The following is a 21,044-nucleotide window of genomic DNA, read 5'->3' on the forward strand; positions in this document are numbered from 1 at the left end:
GGTGATGCTGGGTTCACTCCTGCACGGTGCTCTGGTCTCTTCCTGCGTTGGCTGCTCACTGTGGCGCCCGCCTTCTGTACCCCCAGTTTACAGGGAAGAGTGGGTGGTGGGCTGGGCGGGAGGCCCGATTCCCTCCTACAAATCACAGGCACAGGGCAGCTGGGACTTCGGGTCCACCACAGGCAGATGGGCCCTCCCTTGGCCTGCGCCCCATCCTGGGGTGCAGAGAAGTTGAGACAGACCCTCCCTGGGGGTGTGCAAGACCAGGTGGGGCGGGGAGGCCAGCAGCTGTCAGGACACCCCCAGGGTGTCACACAAGTCCGATGATGCTCAGAGCAGAGCAGGGCTACGTCAGGTACAGCCCCTCCCTGCGTGGTTCACTGACAAAGCCCCAATTTCCGGGGCCTGTACTGTGTGAGCTTCTGTAAGCTTCTTCACAACTCCCAGAGGCCAGCACGATATTATCCCAACACATGTGCCCGTTTCACTCCTGGGGAGGGGCTGAGCGCCTATCCCTGTCCCTCACCCACCACACTCTGCTGGCGCACACAGGGGCCACCTGGGCTCCCAGCAGGCCCACCTGGCCCTACCCACTCTCTGATCCCCACAGTAGGGGGCCCTGTGCACATGTGGAGCGGCACCCCGGCCTCTGCCCCCTGGCCAAGTTGTGATAACGAAACCTGTCTGCAGACCTCACCACATGTCTCAGGGGGTGGGGGCAAAATGGCCACCAGATCAGAACCCTGGGGTAGAACTGGCAAAAGGTACCTACGATCACCTGTGACATGAGCAAGAGCTGAGAGTCAGCAAGGCCAGGTGAACCCAGACCAGGGACCAGCTGAACACCCTGGCCTGCGGGGCCTGGAGGGGAGCAGGGAGGGGCTGTGCCCCGAACTTAAGAAGAGGGGGGTCCTCTTACCTGCTTCCCAGTCCTCCTCCCTCCATCTCTACCTTCCCTGCCTCCCTCCTTCCCCTGACTCTGGAGTGTGAGTCCGCTCTTGGATCGTTTTTCAAAGTGGCGTGTGAGAATTTAGGAAACCTAGAGCTTGACCAACACTTCTGTGGGTGTTAAATTTGTTTTTCTTAAAAAAAAAAGCGGACCCTGGCCTCTGCTAAAGAGGAGACTGAAGCTCACTTGCAAACTGTTTGCTGAGCCCCGTTTGCAGGGCCCACGGGTGGCTCACAGGGGCCTCCCATCTGCCGCGGGGAGACGTGGCCCCAGAGCCCACCTCCTCCTTCCCATCCTGGGCAGAGGCTCCCTTGGGCCCCGCTGGCTGGGAGCCTTGGCCCAGCCCAGAGCCATCAGTGGCTCAGGGGCTTCTGCAGGCTTGACGCTTCACCGGCCTGAGCGCTGCCCCCTGTCTGCTCATCTCCACCAGGCTGAGGTGGGCACGGGGGCCGGGCGGGGCCCAGACTGGGCTGGGTGCAGAGCAGAGCTGCAGGTCACTTCGGGGAGAGTGTGTGGTGCGCCAGCTGGATTGTGGAGGGAGGAACCCCTGCTGGCCCCCGGGCCTGTCAGACAGGCCTACAGGGACTGGGCTGTGTGTCCAGTGTCTTGTGTGTGGGCCTGGCTCAGACATCCAAAGACAGAGCCCACCCAGGCAGGCAGGAGGACTTCCTGGAGGGGCATCCTGGGCAGACGGGAGCAGAGGGGTCTCAGCCCTCTCTCACGAGGTGCATGGCTCTTAGGTGGGCATACCGGGACACGGTTAGTTTCAAAGTTCTACCTTCCAACAGAGGATGGGGGCCTCCAGGCCACAGGGACCCTTCCTGAGGCCCCCTCCTCCACCTTCCCCCACCCCCCACCTCCTGCCTACGAGGGCCTTGCCCCCAGGGCACCTGATGCTGGGTCTGCTCCCTGCCCTCTGCTGCAGTGGCCCCGGCCCTGCACTGAGCGTGCCTTCTCTCTTCCAGACTGTGGGGGCTGCGGCTCAGAGATCAGGAACGGCCAGTCCCTGGTGGCTCTGGACAAACACTGGCATTTGGGCTGTTTTACATGCAAGGCCTGTGGGAAGCTCCTGAGCGCCGAGTACATCAGCAAGTAAGTGGGTGGGGCATCCCAATATTGCAGGCCAGCTCCTTGTCCAGGCCATGAGGGGGGGACACGGAGTACATTAGCAAGTAAGTGGGGTATGGTCACCCCAACATTGTGTGCCCCCCTCCTTGTCCAGGCAGTAGTAGGAGGACAGGGAGTACGTCAGCAAGTATGTGAGGTTAACTCACCCCGACAGCGTGGCCCCGCTGACCAGGCGGTGGAAGGCTCGGCCTTTGTGATCCTCCTGCAGGCTGGGACTGGCCTTGGCCAGGGGAGGAGCCGCACCAGGGCCTGGGTACTGGGGGGCCCGGCCTGTGTCCTCCCACTCTTCCTTGCTCCCAGCACAGTTTGCAGAGAGACCCCAGTTCCCTTTTTTGTTGATTTAAAAGAAAACGGTGTCAACGCCTGCTCTTCTGACAGTAAAATGCCCCTGGCCCTGCCCCAGGCAGCCCCGCCCCCAGGCAGCCCCAGTGGGGAGAGTTCGTGAACCAGGAAGGCAGGTGGTCTGTGCATGGAGTGGGCTAAGAGGTGCTCGGCAGCTTGGCTGTGCCGGTGTGAGGGTTCTTGGTGGCCTGAGGGGCTGAGCCATGGCCGTCAGTGGTCGGTTAACGTCCTGGGAAAGAGCTGCATAGAGCTGAACATGTAACGCACACACGTGCACATATAGACCACACGCTCTGACATCCACACGCAGTGATGTGCACACCCAAGCACATGGACACATGCTCATGCACACACACGTGCACATACAGACCACATGCACTGACATCCACACCCACGCACATGGACACACACTCACACACACACGTACACATACAGACCACACGCACTGACATCCACACACTGACGTGTACACCCATGCACCACACGCAGTGATACATGCATGCACACACAGATGCATGCACACACAGATACATGCCCATACACATTCACACATGCACTCACACACGCACACAGGCTTACATACATATGCGTGAACACAGACACAGATGCACACACACACATAGGCACAAGCATACACCAGACACACATGCACGTGCGTGCACAGACACACACGTTCACACAAAAACCACATGTACTGACACATGCCCACACACATTCACACATGCACAGACACACACAATGCACGTATATAGACCCAGATGCACACAGCACACACATGTACATGCACACAGCACACACATGCACCTACCCACGCAGACTCACACATGCACACACACTCACACACACACGAATGCCTGTGAAACTGGGGAAATCTGCATAAACATTCTAGCTCACAAGGTTACCGCTGGGGACTCTGGGGAGAGGTGCACCCACTCTCTTACGGCTGCATGTGAATCTACAGTGATCTCAAAATCAAACGTTTTAAACCAAAGTCCTCAAACCAAGGTGAGCTCACAGCCAGGCTGGGACAAACTGCAGGGAAGGGTGAGCCCCGGCCGTTCCACTGGGTGCTGCTGCCACGTTGCGGTAAGGGAGGGAGGGGTGAGCGAGTCAGGGGACGCATCCCAGGGACAGAGTGTTTTAGACACGGTGCCCAGCCCATTAAAGCGAAGCTGGCCCCGAGGTGCAAGCTCACCCACACCATCCCTGCCCGTGGGTTACCTAGCAGCCTCCAGGACCATCCCAGCATCAGCAAGAGGGCAACAGTGTTGCCATGGAGATGTGTCCCTGAACCTCCTGGGTTGGCTGCAGGGGCCCTGTTAGTGGTGTGCCCTGAGATCAGTGGGTTTTCAAGTAGACCCTAGGTCCTGAGTGCTGTCCTGTCCTCCTCCCTGAGAGAAGACCCATCTGAGAGCCGTGAGTGGGTCTCGGCCTTGGTCAGAGGGGCGCCCCGTCAGCCTCTGCAGCCCAGCATGCCTGGCCCCACAGGGCCTCCCCTTGAGTGGGTGGTGTCCCTGTGACCAAGCAGAGGTCAGAGATTCGAGGGAAAGAGGGCAACACCCACTCAGACTCTGGAGAGAAACCTCACCTTCTGTCCACACCTGGGTGATCCCAGAGCGTCTTCAGCAATGCTGGGGGGAGACACACTGGAGTGGTGGGTGCATACCTCTGACCTCAGCCACCCTTCGGCCAGTGCTTGCCGTGCCAGGGCCTGGCCACATCTTCTCTTGTGTAATGCTTACAGAAGCACCCACTCCATAGAAGGGGAAGCGGAGGCTTAGAGAAGTTAAGGGACTTGCCCAGGGTCACACAGCCAGCCAGGACATGGCATTGAGTCTGTCTCAACCTCCTGTTATTGTTAAAAGTTAGGTGCCGTCAAGTCGGTTCTGACCCATAGTGACCCTATATACAACAGACCAAAACACTGTCCAATCCCACACCATCCGCACAATCATTGCTATGCTTGAGCCCATCGTTGCAGCCACTGTGTCAGTCCATCTCTTTAAGGGTCTTCCTCTTCTTTGCTGACCCTCTGCTTTACCAAGCATGAGGTCCTTCTCCAGGGACTGGTCCCTCCTGATAATACGTCCAAAGTACGTGGGTCAAAGTCTCACCATCTCGCTTCTAAGGAGCATTCTGGCTGTACTTCTTCCAAGACAAATTCGTTTGTTCTTTTGGCAGTCCATGTATTTTCAATATTCTTCGCCAACACCACAATTTGAAGGCGCCAATTCTTCTTCGGTCTTCCTTATTCACTGTCCAGCTCTGCATGCCTCCTGGTGCTACCATAACAGAAATGCCACAAGCAGGAGAATTTAAAGAACGAGAATTTATTGTCTCATAGTTTTGGAGGCTGGGGGTACAAATCTGGTCAGCTTTAGGGAGGTTTCTCACTTGTCGGTAGCCCCAGGATTTTCTTGGGTCTGTCTTCCCCTGTGTGTCTCTGTATCTATTCTCCTGTTTTTATAACTCAGAAATGATTAGGTTTAGGACCCACCCTACTCTAGTACCATCTCACGAATGGAACGAAAGAAAAACCCTATCTCTGTACAAGGTCACGTTCACAAGTACAAGGGTCAGGACTTCCACGTAACTTTCTGGGGGACACATTTCAGTCTATGATGAAGTACAAGCCTGTTCACTTAGCCGCGCCCATAGCACTTCCCCACACTGAGCATGGAACCCCGGTACCTCAGTGCCACTCCAACCCTCCTTCCCCCATTTGCACTGCCGTGGGACCTATAGTACCGTCCTCAGGATGAGCGTAACTGCTGTTACCTTAGCTCCTGCCAGACGCTGTGCCGACCCTCCCATCAACAGCCCTGCAAATGAGCTTGCCCAGCCTCCGATGGCCCAGCCCTTCGGGACCAGCGCCCGGAGAGACCACCTCATTTGTCACTAATCCTAATGCCCTGAACTGCACCTGGCACAAAGCAGGCACACTGCAGATACAGGTTTTTTGAAGTAGATGGTCAGGCCTTTCTTCCTAGTCTGTTTTAGTCTGGAAGCTCCACTAAAACCCATTCAGCATCACAGCAACACGCGTGCCTCCACTGACAGATGGGGGTGGCTGCATTTGAGGGGTGCTGGCTCCTTGATGTGGGACTCCTTCCTACTCAGCAGGGCTGGGCCCTCCCTGTGGGGCAGAGTGGCCATCACCTTGAGTGTTCCTAAGAGCAAGAAGTCAGGCCGTGCCCAGGGGTCAGGAAGGTCTGGTCCCACTCTTCCATGCCTGTCACATGGGCATCTTGCCCCCCTTGGCCCTGCCCCCTATGTGGACCCTCTCTGCCTGCACCCTTTGGGCTCCCATTTTTCTCAGAGCTTGGGGTCCCTTTTGGAAGACATGGGTGAGTGACAGACCTTCCCCACAGATGTGGAATGTTTGCTGGAGCCAGGAGGGAGAACCACGTCAGGGGAAATGCGTTGATTCCCTGGTTCGGGCCCTGGCCGGCCCCAGCCCCTCCACTCACCTTCTGGGCATGTGTGTGCCTCAGTTTCCCCCTCTGTGAGGTGGAGGTGACCTGGGTGGCCATGTCTCATGGGGCCAGTGTGATGGTGAATGAGGTGGTACGGGCACGTGTAAGCCCTTAACAAGCGCTACCTATCAGAGATGTGGGACTGCCACCCAAAAGGTTGGTGGTTCAAACCCACCAGCGTCTCCCCGGGAGGAAAGACCTGGCGACCTGCTCCTGTGAAGATTACAGCCCAGGAAACCCTGTGGAGCAGCTCTACTCGGTCACATGGGGTCTCTGTGAGTGAGAAGCAGCAACAATGTATGAATGTCCAAAGGTGGGACAGGTTATCCAGCAGGTCGCAGACTCGTGTGGCCCCAAGCCCGGCTTAGGAGCAGCTCCCGGCCCTGCTCCCAAGCCCGACTTAGGAGCAGCTCCCGGCCCTGCTCCCGTTCAGAATGCCTTCACTGAACAGCTCCTGTGCGTTCTCTCGTCCAGCAGAGAACAGGAGGCAGCGGGGGGTCAGGGGAAGGATTCTCACATCTCGCTTGGGAGACCCAGGTTCAATTCCCGGCCAGCACACCTCATATGCAGCCGCCACCCCTCTGTCAGTGGAGGCCTGGGTGTTGCTGTGATGCTGGACAGGTTTCAGTGGAGTTTCCAGACTAAGACAGACTAGGAAGAAAAGCCAGGCTGTCTGCTTCTGCAAACCAGCTGGTGAAACCCTGCGGATCACAGTGGTCTGGTCTGCAACCAGTCAGGGGCTGGCGCAGGACTGGGCAGTGTTTTGTCCCCTTGTGCCTGGGGCTGCCGTGATTGGGGCCGACTTGATGACAGCTGACAGCATTGCAGGCGTTGTTATTCGGGGCAGGAAGCTGGGGTTGATGGTGGTTTCCTCCTGCTTGCCAGCATCTCCACAGTCATTGCAGCCCCTCTCGTTGGGTGGGGGCGCTGTCCTGGCCCCTCCTGACGCCGCTGTCTTTGCAGGGACGGGCTGCCCTACTGCGAGGCTGACTACCACTCCAAGTTCGGCATTCGGTGCGACAGCTGTGGGAAGTTCATCACTGGGCCGGTGCTGGAGGTAAGCGAGGCCGCCGGCTTGCAGGACATGAGCAGGCCCAGCAGGGCCCCTGCCAGGCCAAGTTCCCGCTCTGGGCACTCCACAGGGCATGGCTGGTAGTTGTGAGCAGTGGGATTAGGAAGGCCTCTTGGGTGCCCGGCATTCATGTCTGTTTAAGAGTCTGCACTCCAGCCACCCCACCTTCCTCAGCCTTCCAGGGCTGCTTGGTGCTGCCACCTCCAGGCAGCCTTCCCTGCTTCACTTTACACATCAACAGGATTAAGAGGTGGGAAGGACTCTGAGATCTCTGGGTTCAGTCCTTACCTTTCTAGATTGGGGCTCCGGGGCCTGGAGGGTTTGAAGGGACCCTGGAAGGGGCGATGTGCTCATGGCCACATGGCAGGACTGTGCCAGTGCCCAGAGAAGCACTGAGAGATCAGGGGCAGGCCAGATTAAACCACAGAGATGGCAGGGTTTCTGGGCCCGGTGCTGCTGAGCTTCGTGACCCAGGTGGTGGTCCCATGGCCTGTCACCTTATGAAAAGGTCACGTGCACATGTGCCTGCCTGCCCTGTTCTCAGGAAGATGGACCACAGCAGCCAGGCTCACACCCTGCACTGCCCACCTCAACACCCTCCTTGGCCATGTACAGACCTGGAAGGGGACATGAGGGGGTCATGGGGGGCCTCGTGGAGTGGGGTGAGGGCTGAGCCCTGGGGAGGGAGCCTGGCCTGGCTGAGGGGCACGGGAGCCTGAGAAACAAGCTCTGTAGGGTTTGCTATAGGAAAGCAGGGGTGTGAGGGTAGGCTGGGGTCCGGATGATGCTGCTGGGCCACTTGCCACTATCTGAGGGGACAAGGACCCGTGGGGGGCTTTGGGGCAAGGCAGGGCCTGCCGTGTCCGTCAGACTGGCATAGAGCTGGCTCTGGGGGCCTCAGAGGCAGCTGGGGGCATTCCCCGGATCACCAAGGATTCCCGCCTCCCCCTTCCCCCCAGTGCCTGCAGGTCCTGAGGGTTCAGAACGCTTACGTGGAATCTGAAGTCGAGGTGCCTTCCTCACAATTACAGTTCACATCCCAGGCAGCTGGGGCAGAGTTGCAGCCCCTGCCTCATCCTCCGCCCCCTCCCCAGCCTGGGGGGGCGGGAGGTCACACCCAGAGTCAGCGTAGGCCCTCCCTGTCACATCACCTGTTTCCCCAGTTGGAAAATCCAGTGGGCTGGACACCACCTTGGGAACCATCCCTGGCTCTGTCCTCTTCTCCTGACCGGACTCTGGTTATCGTTGTGACTGACCACATGCTCATTGTAGGAAGTGCGGAGGGTACAGAACGGAACCAAGGAGAAAACATTACTGATAATCCAGTTAGTTACCTTAACTTTTTGGCCAGTTTCCTTTTTTTTTTTTTTTTCTATCCATGTAGTCGTAGTTTTTTTTAGTCGTAGTTGGATGTTGTTGTTGGGTGCTGTCGAGTCAGTTCCGACTCATAGCGATCCTGTGTACAGCAGAGGGAAACACTGCTCAGCCCTGCGCCATCCTCGCAATCGTTGTTATGCTTGAGCCCATCGTTACAGCCACTGTGTCAGTCCACCTCATTGAGGGTCTTCCTCGTTTCCGCTGACCCTGTACTTTACCAAGCATGATGTCCTTCTTCAGGGACTGATCCCTCCTGACAACATGTCCAAAGTACCTGAGACAAGGTCTCGCCATCCTTGCTTCTAAGGAGCCTTCTGGTTATACTTCCTCCAAGACAGATTTGTTTGCTCTTCTTTTCTGGCAGTCCATGGGATAGTCAGTATTCTTCACCAACACCTTGATTTTCAAAGGCATCAATTCTTTCATCTCCCTATTCCTTGTCCAGCTTTCACATGCACATGAGGCAACAGAAAATACCGTGGCTTGGGCCAGGCGCACCTTAGTCATCAAAGTGACGTCTTTGCTTTTTTTAACACTTTAAAGAGGTCCTTTGCAGCAGATTTGCCCAATGCAGTGTGTCATTTGATTTCTTAACTGCTGCTTCCATGGGTGTTGATTGTGGATCCAAGTGAGATGGAATCCTTGACAACTTCAATCTTTTCTCTGTTTATCATGTTGTCGCTAATTGGTACAGTTGTGAGGATTTTTGTTTTCTTTACGTTGAGGTATAATTCTTACTGAAATCTATAGTCTTTGCTCTTCATCAGTGCTTCAAGTAACCGCTTCAGGTCCTCTTCACTTTCAGCAAGCAAGGTTGCACAGCCCAGGTTATTAATGAGTCTTCCTCCAGTCCCGATACCCTGTTCTTCTTCACGCTTTCTAGCTTTTTGGATTATTTGCTCAGCATACGGATTGAATAGCTATGGTGAAAGGATACTACTCTGAAGGATATCTTTTGTGGTTTTAAGCCACGCCGTATCCCCTTGTTCTGTCCGAACAACTGCCTCTCAATCTATGTACAGGTTCCTCATGAGCACGATGAAGTGTCCTAGAATTCCTGTTCTCTGCAATGTTATCCATAATTTGTTATGATCCACACAGTCAAATGCCTTTGCAGAGTCAATAAAACACAGGTAAACATCTTTCTGGTATTCTCTGCTTGCTGCCAAGATCTGATGTCAGCAAGGATATCCCCGGTTCCACGTCCTCTTCTGAATCCGGCCTGAATTTCTGGCAGTTCTCTGTCAATATACTGCTGCAGCCACTTTTGAATGATCTTCAGCAAAATTTTACTTGCATATGGTATTGTTTGATAATTTCCACATTCTGTTGGATCACCTTTCTTTGGAATAGGTATAAATACCTGTCTCTTCCAGTCAGTTGACTGGGCAGCTGTCTTCTGAATTTCTTGACATAGAAATGAGTGAGCACCTCCAGCGCTGCATCCGTTTGTTGAAACATCTCAGTTGGTATTCTGAAAATTCCTGAAGCCTTGTTTTTTTTTTTTTTTTTTTTTGCCAATGCCTGTAGTGCAGCTTGGACTTCTTCCTTCGGTATTGTTGATTCTTGATCATACGCTACCTCCTGAAATGGTTGAATGTTGACCAATTCTTTTCGCTACAGTGACTCTGTGTATTCCTTCCATCTTCTTTTGACGCTTCCTGCATTGTTTAATATTTTTCCCATAAAATCCTTCAGTATTGCAACTTAAGCCTTGAATTTTTTCTTCAGTTCTTTCAGCTTGAGAAACGCCGAGTGTGTTCTTCCCTTTTGGTTTTCTATCTCCAGGTCTTTGCACATGTCACCATAATACTTTACTTTGTCTTCTAGAGCCGCCCTTTGAAATCTTCTGTTCAGCTCTTTGACTTCATCATTTCTTCTGTTCTCTTTAGCTACTCTGTGTTCAAGAGCAAAGTTTCAAAAGCCTCTTCTGACATCCATTTTGGTCTGTCCTTTCTTTCCTCTCTTTTTAATAACCTTTTGGTTTCTTCATGTATGATGTCCTTGATGTCATCCCACAACTCATCTGGTCTTTAATCATTAGTGTTCAATACATCAAGTCTATTCTTGAGGCGGTCTCTAAATTCAGGTGGGATATACAACATTATAACCTGCTTTTTTTTTTTTTCTAGTCACATTTCCATTTTAGCAGATTTCATTTCATTATAGACTCCTCAAAAGCATGTTTTAATGTTCCATCATATTTCATCATAGGGCTGTACCAGAATTTATTAAAGTGATCATTTAATGGTGGACATAGTGATTGTGCCCAGCTTTTCATGTAATAAATGACACTGTGGTGAACATCTTTTTTTCTAGTTTCCTTAGATTCACAGAAATGTAGCAACTCGGTCAAAAACGATGAACCTTTTAATGGTTCTTGATATTTATTGTGATGTGCTTTCCAGAAAGATTGTCCTAGCGTGCACGATGATCTCGCTCAGCTCCTAGCGGGATGTGAATGCCATCTTCCTGAAAAACCTTGGCCAATCTGATGGGTGGAAACCGCTGTCTCCTTTTCATTTGCCTTTCTTTGGTCCCTTGTGGAACAGAGTGTTTTTTGTCATTTTTAGCCATTTGTAGTTCTTGTATTTCGGTTTATCTTTCATGAACTTTGCCTGTTTATGCACTGGGACCGTCAGGTTTTTCTTACAGGTTTTTCCGAGAGGTCGTATGATGGGCCGTTAACCCGTCTGGCATGTGTCTGGCGCTCGTTTTCCCCAAGTGGCTGTCGTATCTGACAACTGTACCCAATTTCTGTGTGTCAGGGGTGAGGGATGCATCCATTCCCGGTGCCCCAAGGGTGGGCGTCTCACCTGGCCCCTCCTTTTTCCCAGCCTCACACCATTGCCCCTCTCCACCTCTCTCCTCCCCCGGCACTTGCTGGTAAACCCCAGCTCTGGGGGGTCAGCTTTCTGTGCCCCCCAGTGCAGGAAGCTTCTGCAAGCACTCAAGGACAGAGTATGAGCCCTTCAGGGCAACCCGGGCCTTCTCCGCAGCCCTCCCGCACTCTGCCGGGCTGGCCCCACAGCGTGACCTCATCCGCAGCCCTCCCGCACTCTGCCGGGCTGGCCCCACAGCGTGACCTCATCTGCAACTGGACAGAGACGTAGGGGCCCAGACACTGGCCAGGCCTGTCCTGTCGGCTCTCTGTGGGCCACCCAGGACTCTGCCCCACCTTTTCTGACAAAGGAGGACTCCCCCCACCCCTACACCCCTCTGGGCTTGGCCCCTTCCCTCACTTGCACCCGCTGGGCTGGGCTCCTCCCCTCCCCCCTACCTCCTAGACTTGGCCCCCCGCATACCCCCTGGGCTGGGCCCCTCCCCTCACCTGCACCCCCTTGAACTTGGCCCCCCTCTCCTCTATGCCCCCCTGGGCTAGGTCCCTCCCCTCCCCTACACCTCCCTGGTTTCGCCCTCCCTCTCCCCTACATCCCCCGGGGCTTGGCCCCCCTCTCACCTATACCCCCTGGGCTCGGCCCCCCTCTCACCTATACCCCCTGGGCTTGGCTCCTCCCCTCACCTGTGTCCCTCTGGGCTCTGCCCCTCCCCTCAACTGCACCCCCCTGGGCTCAGCCCCTCCCCTCACCTGCACCCCCTGGGCTCATGCCCCCTCACCTGCACCCCCCTGGGCTCAGCCCCCACTCAGCTGCACCCTCCTGGCTGCATTCACTGCCTGGTGCTCCTGGACTCTCCCATCCTGGGCTGTACTGGTTGCCTGACTCTCTGAACTCTCCCCACCCTCACCCGTGCCTGGTCCTTCCAAGCTGGTTTCTCCTCTGAAACGAAAGGGCTGCAAAGCTCGGTGAAGCCAAACCCAAATTCGGGAACCCCCATACACCCCTGGCTCCTCCCTGAACTGTCTCTCTATGAAGGGACAGCCTCACACCAGACCCCTGGGTGCTGGGCTGATTCCTCCCAGGGCCTGAGAGCAGATGGCAGAGCCAGGGTGGAAGCCAGGGGGTCCAGGCTCCCAGTTCACGCTCTTAGCCACCATCACTCAGCCTCTCCCAGTGCCCAGACGTTGGTTTTCATTGTTTAACAGAGTATCCGTGTTGTGGGGACAGTGTTGGTTCGGTGGCAGAATGCTCGCCTTCCATGCAGGGGACCCAGGTTCCATTCCCGACCAGTGTACCTCACGTGCAGCCACCACCTGTCTGTCCATGGAGGCTGGTGTGATACTATGGTGCTGGACGGGCTTCAGCAGAGCTTCAAGACTAAGACAGACTAGGAAGAGATGCCTGGCAATCTACGGCAGAAAATCAGTCAGTGAAAGCCCTGCTGATCACAGCCCTCTGAGCCTCAGCTGATCACAGGGATGGTGCGGGACCGCGAAGCTTCTCGTTCCTTTGTGCGTGGGGTTGCTGTGAGTTGGGGCTAACCGCCACCCTTGTTGTGACACTCAGGGGACTGAAGTACAGGCCATCTTAGCCCCAGGTGTGCTGACGCCCTTGCCGCTGCAGGTATGGGAATCTCACCTGTCCTGCCTCCCTGACCTCATGCCCCAGGGAGGCCAGGCCTTGGGCACAGACCTGTCCCAGCCCTGGCGGCTCTGCCCTCCCTGGCCCTGAGCAGGCGCAGCACCTCTGAGCCCCCTGGAACTGGCTGGAGTGGAGCCTCTGGGTTGGAGGAGACTTCCTCTGCCTGGCCCCCAGCATACTGCCCCGACCCAGGTCACTGCCACCCTTGGGCACCTGGCGAGTCTCTCTGCTGGTGGGTCAGGAGGGCTGGCAGGGGACCTGTGGCTGCGGCATAAGCCTCCCTGACAGTAATGCTGGGGGAGCGCTGGGCTTGGGGTCCATGCACTGCGCCACGCCCTGTGCCTCTGGTCTACAGGAGGACCCTCTTCACCCCAGGAAGAAGCAGGTCTGGTTTCTCCTGTCTGTGGTGGAGGCTGAAGGGCCCCGGGAAGATTGATGCTCTTGTTTTCCCGCTGCCTGCCTGGGCTCGCGGAGGCTGAGCCAGCTCAGGGAGCGAGCATCCTCCTGGGCGCGGGCGGCGCCGTAGGCAGGAGGGAGCGAGCCGTGGAGGGCGCAGCGGCTCGGTCTGCCGTCCTTGGGCTCCTCTGGCAGCGCCCACCTGCGCTGGGCCCCAAAGCTCCTGCCCAGCTGACCAGGGGCTGGAGGGCCAGGGAGAGGAGAAGGACCCAGAGGCTGGTTGAGGGTGAGAGGCCCGTTGTCCCTGCCCTGGCCCCGCGGCCTGTCCTGCCAGCACCAAGACGGTTTGGCTCTGGTCCAGACGCCTTGCAGGTAGGATGCCCTGGGCTGACCTGGAAGTTGGGGAGCTGTGTGAGCTGCGGGTGGGTGGTTTGCAGGGAGTGGGGACCAAGAGACGTGTGGGACCCCTGGAGCACCTGTCACCCCTGTTGTGCCCCAAGAGGCAGGGAGCCCTGTGCCACCACACTCCTGCCCGGCATGCTGCCAGCCCGGCCTGTGAAGCGTGGGGGCTGTGGGGCTCCCTCTCCCTCTCCCCCAGCTGCACCTCAGTGCTGAGCACCCCTGCTGGCCAACTGAATGTCTGAGGAGCCTACTGGAGCTGGGGTGGGTGAAAGTGCAGGTGGGCCCCTGGGGGGGCCGGGGGGCTGGTGCATATCAGCCTCCACCCCCTGTGGCCTGGGCATGGGGAGGATCTGGGACTTGGGGGCACAGGTGGGAGGTTCTGAGAGCAGTCCCCTGCAGGGTGTCCCCTCTGACCCAGAGCAGAGATGGGGTTGGAGTCACAGCAACAGCCTGGTACCAGCAACGAGGTTCACAGGGGGAGGGGGCACGTGGGACCAGTGCACCTGAAGCCTGAGCCTTCCTTTCACCCCATGCCTGCCTTCTTCTCTCTTTTCTCACCAGTGTTAGCTGGAAGCTTCCCTGCAAAGATGGGAGTGAGCAGGTGGGGGAGGGGTGCTTCTCAGCCCGGCCCTCTGTTAACCCTGACAGAGCCACCTCCCAGCCGGCTTCCCTGGTGCAGCACGTGCACCAGGTCTGTCACCATGGTGACGGGAAGCCTGGTCCCTGGGGCTGCTAATTGGTTTTTCCCTCCCTCTTCCTCCCTCCTTCTCCTCCTCCTCCTTTCCCTTCTCCTTCCTCCCCATCCTCCCCCTCCTCCCCCTCCTTCTTCCCCCTCCTTCTGTCCCTCCTCCTTTCCTCCTTCTTCCCCCTTCTCCTTCCTCCCCCTCCTACCTCTCCATCCTCCCTCCTCTCCTTCCTCCCCTTCCCTCCTTTCTCCCCTTCTTCCTCCCCCTCCTCTCCCTTCTCTCATCCCCCTCCTCCTCCCACTCCTCCTTCTCTCCCTCCTCCCCCTCCTTCCTCCATTCACTTTCCAGACCTTTCCTGAACACCCACTGTGTATCCCACCCAGGCCCTTTAGAGGCTCCAGGGGAGGGGGTAGGAGAGGGGACCACCTGGCATTTACCTCCCTGCCACAGGTGGCCAGTCAAACATTTTTCCATTTCAATAAACACATCCTGAGACTAGGGAACACTTGTGTGTGGGTTTGTTTCCTCTTCTTTCTGGGAGTCCCTGGGTGGTGCAGAGGGTTCACTGGTTCCAGCACTCAGCTGCTAACCAAGAAGCTGAGGGTTCGAGTCTACCCAGAGGCTCCTTGGAAGAAAGGCCTGGCAATCTACTTCCAAAAAACCCAGCTGTTGAGAGCCCTATGGAGCGCAGTTCTGTTCTGAGACACGTGGGGGCGCCATAAGTTGGAATCACCTCCAGGATGACCGGTGGTTCTTCTCTTTCCCATCTTATCCCATCAGCATTGTGACTCTTATCACTGCAAGAAAATGAACCCTGTGGTTTGGACCTGTAAGAGCGTTTCCTAAGGACAGGGGTGATGTCTACCTGCCCAGCCTGCAACTTCTCTTTGCTTATTTCAGTAAATATGCTTATATAAAAACAGACACACACTCAAAAGGAATACCAGTTTATTGTGAAGTAAACCCCACCCCACCCGTCAGCACCCAGAGCGACCCGTTATCACGAGAAGCGCTCCTTTGAGATCACACGTGCGGATACACGCCCACGCCTTCTTTGCATCACCGCGTGCCTGCTTTTGCCCCCAGTAGCATCAGCCCTTACCCTGAGATCTCTGTCCCCCTCACCCTCACCGGTTCACCACCTTCCTGTCAGTGTGTCTGATGGAGAGAACGCTGGCTACGGGACTCTTCAGAGCCTTGATATGCTGATACATATGGGGATATCCAAGGCAGCCCTGGTGGCCCAACGGTGAAGCATTTGGCTGCTAAATAAAAGGTTGGCAGTTCAAACCCACCAGCCGCTCCTCAGGACAATGGCCTGGCGATCTGCTCCCATAAAGATTACCGCCTAGATTGCCCTGTGGGGCAGTTCTGGTCTGTCACACGGAGTCTCTGTGAGTCAGAATCGATTTGACTGTGTGACTATCCCAAGGTAGGAGCAGGTTCACTAGCAGGTGGAAGACTCGTGTGGCCAGAAACCCCACTTAGGAGCAGCTCCCGGGTACTGTTCCCGTTCAGAACACCTTCAGTGAACACCTCCTGTGTGAGAGGCAGCGGTGGGTCAGAGGGAGGATTCTCGCCTTCCATGCAGGAGACCTGGGTTCATTTCCCAGCCAGTGCACCTCACACATAGCCCAGGAGAGAACAGCAGGCAGCGGTGGGTCAGAGGGAGGATTCTTGCCCTCCATGCAGGAGACCTGGGTTCGTTTCCCAGCCAGTGCACCTCACACATAGCCCAGGAGAGAACAGCAGGCAGTGGTGGGTCAGAGGGAGGATTCTTGCCCTCCATGCAGGAGACCTGGGTTCGTTTCCCAGCCAGTGCACCTCACGCATAGCCCAGGAGAGAACAGCAGGCAGCGGTGGGTCAGGGGGAGGATTCTTGCCCTCCATGCAGGAGACCTGGGTTCGTTTCCCAGCCAGTGCACCTCCCGTATAGCCCAGGAGAGAACAGCAGGCAGTGGTGCATCAGGGGGAGGATTCTCGCCCTCCATGCAGGAGACCTGGGTTTTATTCCGGTCCACACACCTCGTGTGAAGCCAGCACCCGTCGTCAGGGGAGACCTGCGTGTTGCTGTGATGCTGAACAGGTTTCAGTGGAGCTTCCAGACTCAGACTAGGAAGAAAGGCCTGGCCATTTACTGCTGAAAACCCTCTGATTCACAGCAGTCGGATCCCTAACTGGTCACGGGGGTGGCACAAGATGGGGCAGCAACTCGTTCTGTTGTGCAGGGGGTCGCCCTGAGTCAGGCAACTCGAAGGCAGCCGACAATAACAGTAACAACACTTGGCTCCTCGCGATCTCCAGGAAGACGTCAGGTTCCAGGTGTGACACTTAGGCTGGGTGAAGAGTGCTCTGGGCCGAGGGGACAGCAGACAGGAGGATCAGAGGGGACAGTAAGCAGGTTCTGGAGTCCGCTCAGAGCTGGGGTGCATGGCAGGGGTCGAGGTCTGGGTCTGAGGGGACGCGGCAGAGGCATGGGGCTGCAGAAGGCCTGGAGAGGCGTTTGCGCTTGTTTTCAGGGTAAAGCAGCCCCTGGGGGACGCTGAGGGGTGGCAGACGGCCCACAGGGTACTTGGAAGGTCTGGTTGGCCACTTGCTGCATTGAGCCCTTGGAGGCTGTGTCGGTGGTGTCTAAGGAGCCTTCTTTCATCCTATGAAAGAGAACGGCCTCTTGTCGGGAGGCACACATACCTTTTTACACTGTGCACTGCACTCATGGGCTTTTGATACATTTTTCATCTGAGCCATCCTGGCCCCATACATGTGGCGGCTGGGCCGTCTGCGTGGTGGAGGGGGCTCTGCTAGGTCTTTCTATGGTGGTAGGTGGTAGGACGTGGCCTTCAGAGAATGCGGAGCATGGCCCCTGGGCCTGGTGACACAGTGCACCCACATGCTGGTCCCGTCGACAGTGACCATTGGAATTGGTTTGAGCAGCACAGACACTTGTATTTCTTGATCCAAAAGGGTCCTCCGTGGCCTCCTAAAACCTGCCTATTCCCAGCAGGAAGTGTGGGGTGGGGATGGGCCCACGGTGGCTGTCAGCTGTGCCAGGCCTTATAGTTCAACGCCACCCCTGGAGTCAGTTGTTGTTGTTAGATGCCCTCGAGTCCCCTCGGACTCACAGGTGACCCTCTACCAACCATGATGTCCTTTACTAACCATTGGTCTTTCCTGATGATGTGTTCTAAGGAGCATTCTGGTTGTACTTCCAAGACAGATTTGTTTGTTCTTTTGGCAGTCCATGTTATTGTTAGGTGCCATCGAGTCAGCTCCAACTCATAGCGACCCTATGCACAACAGAACTAAACACTGCCCGGTCCTGCGCCATCCTTACAATTGTTGTTATCCTTGAGCTCATTGTTGCAGCCACTGTGTCAATCCACCTCGTTGAGGGTCTTCCTCTTTTCCGCTGACCCTGTACTCTGCCAAGCATGATGTCCTTCTCCAGGGACTGATCCCTCCTGATAACATGTCCAAAGTATGTAAGACGTAGTCTCGCCATCCTTGCCTCTAAGAAGCATTCTGGCTGTACTTCTAAGACAGATTTGTTCCATCTTTTGGCAGTCCATGGTGTATTCAATATTCTTCGCCAACACCACAATTCAAAGGTGTCAACTCTTCTTCGGTCTTCCTTATTCATTGTCCAGCTTTCACATGCATATGATGTGATTGAAAATACCATGGCTTGGGTCAGGCGCACCTTAGTCTTCAGGGTGACATCTTTGCAGATTTGCCCAATGCATTGCGTCTGTTGATTTCTTGACTGCTGCTTCCACGGCTGTTGATTGTGGATCCAAGTAAAATGAAATCCTTGACAACTTCAACCTTTTCTCCGTTTACCATGATGTTGCTTATTGGTCCAGTTGTGAGGATTTTTGTTTTCTTTATGTTGAGGTGCAATCCATGGTGAAGGCTGTTGTCTTTGATCTTCATTAGTAAGTGCTTCAAGTCCTCTTCACTTTCAACAAGCAAGGTTGTGTCATCTGCATAATGCAGGTTGTTAATGAGTCTTCCTCCAATCCTGATGCCCCGTTCGTCTTCATATAGTCCAGCTTCTTGGATTATTTGTTCAGCATACAGATTAAATAGGTAATGGTGAAAGGATACAACCCTGATGCACACCTTTCCTGACTTGAAACCACATAGTATCCCCTTGTTCTGTCCAAACAACTGCCTCTTGATCTATGTACAGGTTCTGCATGAGCACAATTAAGTGTTCTGGAATTCCCACTCTTCACAATGTTATCCATAATTTCTTATGATCCACACAGTCAAATGCCTTTGCATAATCAATAAAACACAGGTAAACATCCTTCTGGTATTCTCTGCTTTCAGCCAGGATCCATCTGACAACAGCAATGATATTCCTCGTTCCATGTCCTCTTCTGAATCGGCCTGAATTTCAGGCAGTTCCCTGTCAATATACTGCTACAGCCGTTTTTGAATGATCTTCAGTAAAATTTTGCTTGCGTGTGATATTAATGATATTGTTCTATAATTTCCACAGTCGGTGGGATCACCTTTCTTGGGAATAGGCATAAATATGGATCTCTTTCAGTCAGCTGGCCAGGAAGCTGTCTTCCACATTTCTTGGCATAGACGAGTGAGCACGTCCAGAGCTGCATCTGTTTGTTGAAACATCTCAATTGATATTCCATCAATTCCTGGAGCCTTGTTTTTCGCCAATGCCTTCAGAGCAGCTTGGACTTCCTCCTTCAGTACCATCGGTTCCTGATCATGTGCCACCTCTTGAAATGGTTGAATATTGACTAATTCTTTTTGGTATAATGACTCTGTGTATTCCTTCCATCTTCTTTTGATGCTTCCTGCGTCGTTTAATATCTTCCCCATAGAATCCTTCACTATTGCAACTTGAGGCTTGAATTTTTTCTTCAGTTCTTTCATTTTGAGAAACGCTGAGCATGTTCTTCCCTTTTGGTTTTCCATCTCCTGATCTTTGCACGTCATTATAATACTTTACTTTGTCTTCTCCAGAGGCCGTTTGAAATCTTGTGTTCAGTTCTTTTACTTCATCAATTCTTCCTTTTGCTTTAGCTGCTCAATGTTCGTGAGCAAGTTTCAGAGTCTCCTCTGACATCCACCTTGGTCTTTTCTTTCTTTCCTATCTTTTCAGTGACCTCTTGCTATCTTCATGGATGATGTCCTTGATGTCATTCCACAACTCATCTGGCCTTCGGTCACTAGTGTTTAATGCGTCAAATCTATTCTTGAGATGATCTCTAAATTCAGGTGGGAGGTACTCAAGGTCATATTTTGGCTCTTGTGGACTTGCTCTGATTTTCTTCACTTTCAGCCTGAACTTGCATATGAGCAATTGATGGTCTCTTCAGTTGGCCCCTGACCTTTTTCTGACTGATGATATTGAGCTTTTCCATCGTCTCTTCCCACAGAAGTAGTCAATTTGATTTCTGTGTGTTCCATCTGGTGAGGTCCACGTGTATAGTTGCCGTTTATGTTGGTGAAAGAAGGTATTTGCAATGAAGAAGTCGTTGGTCTTGCAAAATTCTATCATTTGATCTCCAGCATTGTTTCTATCACCAAGGCCATATTTTCCAACTACTGATCCTTCTTCTTTGTTTCCAACTTTTGCATTCCAATTGCCAGTAATTATCAATGCATCTCGATTGCATGTTTGATCAATGATATCATTGTATAATTTCTGCATTCGGTGGGATCACCTTTCTTGGGAATAGGCATAAATATGGATCTCTTCTAGTCATTTGGCCAGGAAGCTGTCTTCCATATTTCTTGGCATAGATGAGTGAGCACCTCCAGCGTTGCATCTGTTTGTCGAAACATCTCAGTTGATATTCCATCAATTCCTGGAGCCTCGTTTTTCGCCAATGCCTTCGGAGCAGCTTGGACTTCTTCCTTCAGTACCGTTGGTTTGTGATCATATGCCACCTCTTGAAGTGGTTGAACATTGACTAATTCTTTTTGGTGTAACGACTCTGTGTATTCCTTCCATCTTCTTTTGATACTTCCTGCATCGTTTAATATTTTCCCCCATAGAACCCTTCACTATTGCAACTTGAGGCCTGGATTTTTTTCTTCAGTTCTTTCAGTTTGAGAAATGCTGTTCTTCCTTTTTGGTTTTCCATCTCCACCTCTTTGCACATGTCATTATAATACTTTACTTTGTCTTCTCAAGCCGCCCTTTGAAATCTTGTGTTCAGTTCTTTTACTTCCTCATTTCTTCCTTTTTGGCAGTCCATGGTATATTCAATATTCTTTGCCAACACCACAATTCAAAGACATCAGTTCTTCTTTGGTCTTCCTTATTCATTGTCCAGCTTTCACATGCATATGAGGTGATTGAAACAGGGTCTTGAGTCAGGGGCACCTTAGTTTTCAAGGTGACATCTTTGCTTTTTAACACTTTAAAGAGGTCTTTTGTAGCAGATTTGCTCAATGCAGTGCATCGTCTGATTCTTTTTTTATTATTATTTGTATTGTGCTTTAAGTGAAAGTTTACAAATCAAGTCAGTCTCTCATCCAAAAATTTATATACACCCTGCTATGTACTCCTAGTTGCTCTCCCCCAGTGAGACAGCCCGTTCCTTCTCTCCACGCTGCCGTTGTCCGATCCTTGACTGCTGCTTCCGTGGGTGCTAACTGTGGATCTGAGTAGCCTGGAGTCAGAGAGCAGCATTATTTCCTACTATAACCCTGAGAGGGGGAAGAGTCCCCCTATTTTACAGACAGGGACGCTGT

At 53.8% G+C, this 21,044-nt stretch overlaps 1 protein-coding gene across 15 annotated transcripts in view; it reads left to right on the forward strand.

Moving 5' to 3' along the window:
• Positions 1–21,044, forward strand: part of ABLIM2 (actin binding LIM protein family member 2) — a 179,896-nt gene that overhangs the window by 65,452 nt on the left and 93,400 nt on the right. For all 15 annotated transcript variants that reach the window (XR_007517717.1, XR_007517716.1, XR_007517718.1 and 12 more), the window contains exons 5-6: positions 1,915–2,041; positions 6,859–6,952. Coding sequence is in view for 12 of the 15 variants with exons in the window: in XM_049886708.1 (XP_049742665.1) it covers positions 1,915–2,041; positions 6,859–6,952 (221 nt within the window). In the remaining 3 variants the exon portion in view is untranslated. The remainder of the gene's footprint in view (positions 1–1,914; positions 2,042–6,858; positions 6,953–21,044) is intronic.

Source organism: Elephas maximus, chromosome 5 (genome assembly GCF_024166365.1).
Source record: "Elephas maximus indicus isolate mEleMax1 chromosome 5, mEleMax1 primary haplotype, whole genome shotgun sequence".
NCBI classification, from domain to species: domain Eukaryota; kingdom Metazoa; phylum Chordata; class Mammalia; order Proboscidea; family Elephantidae; genus Elephas; species Elephas maximus.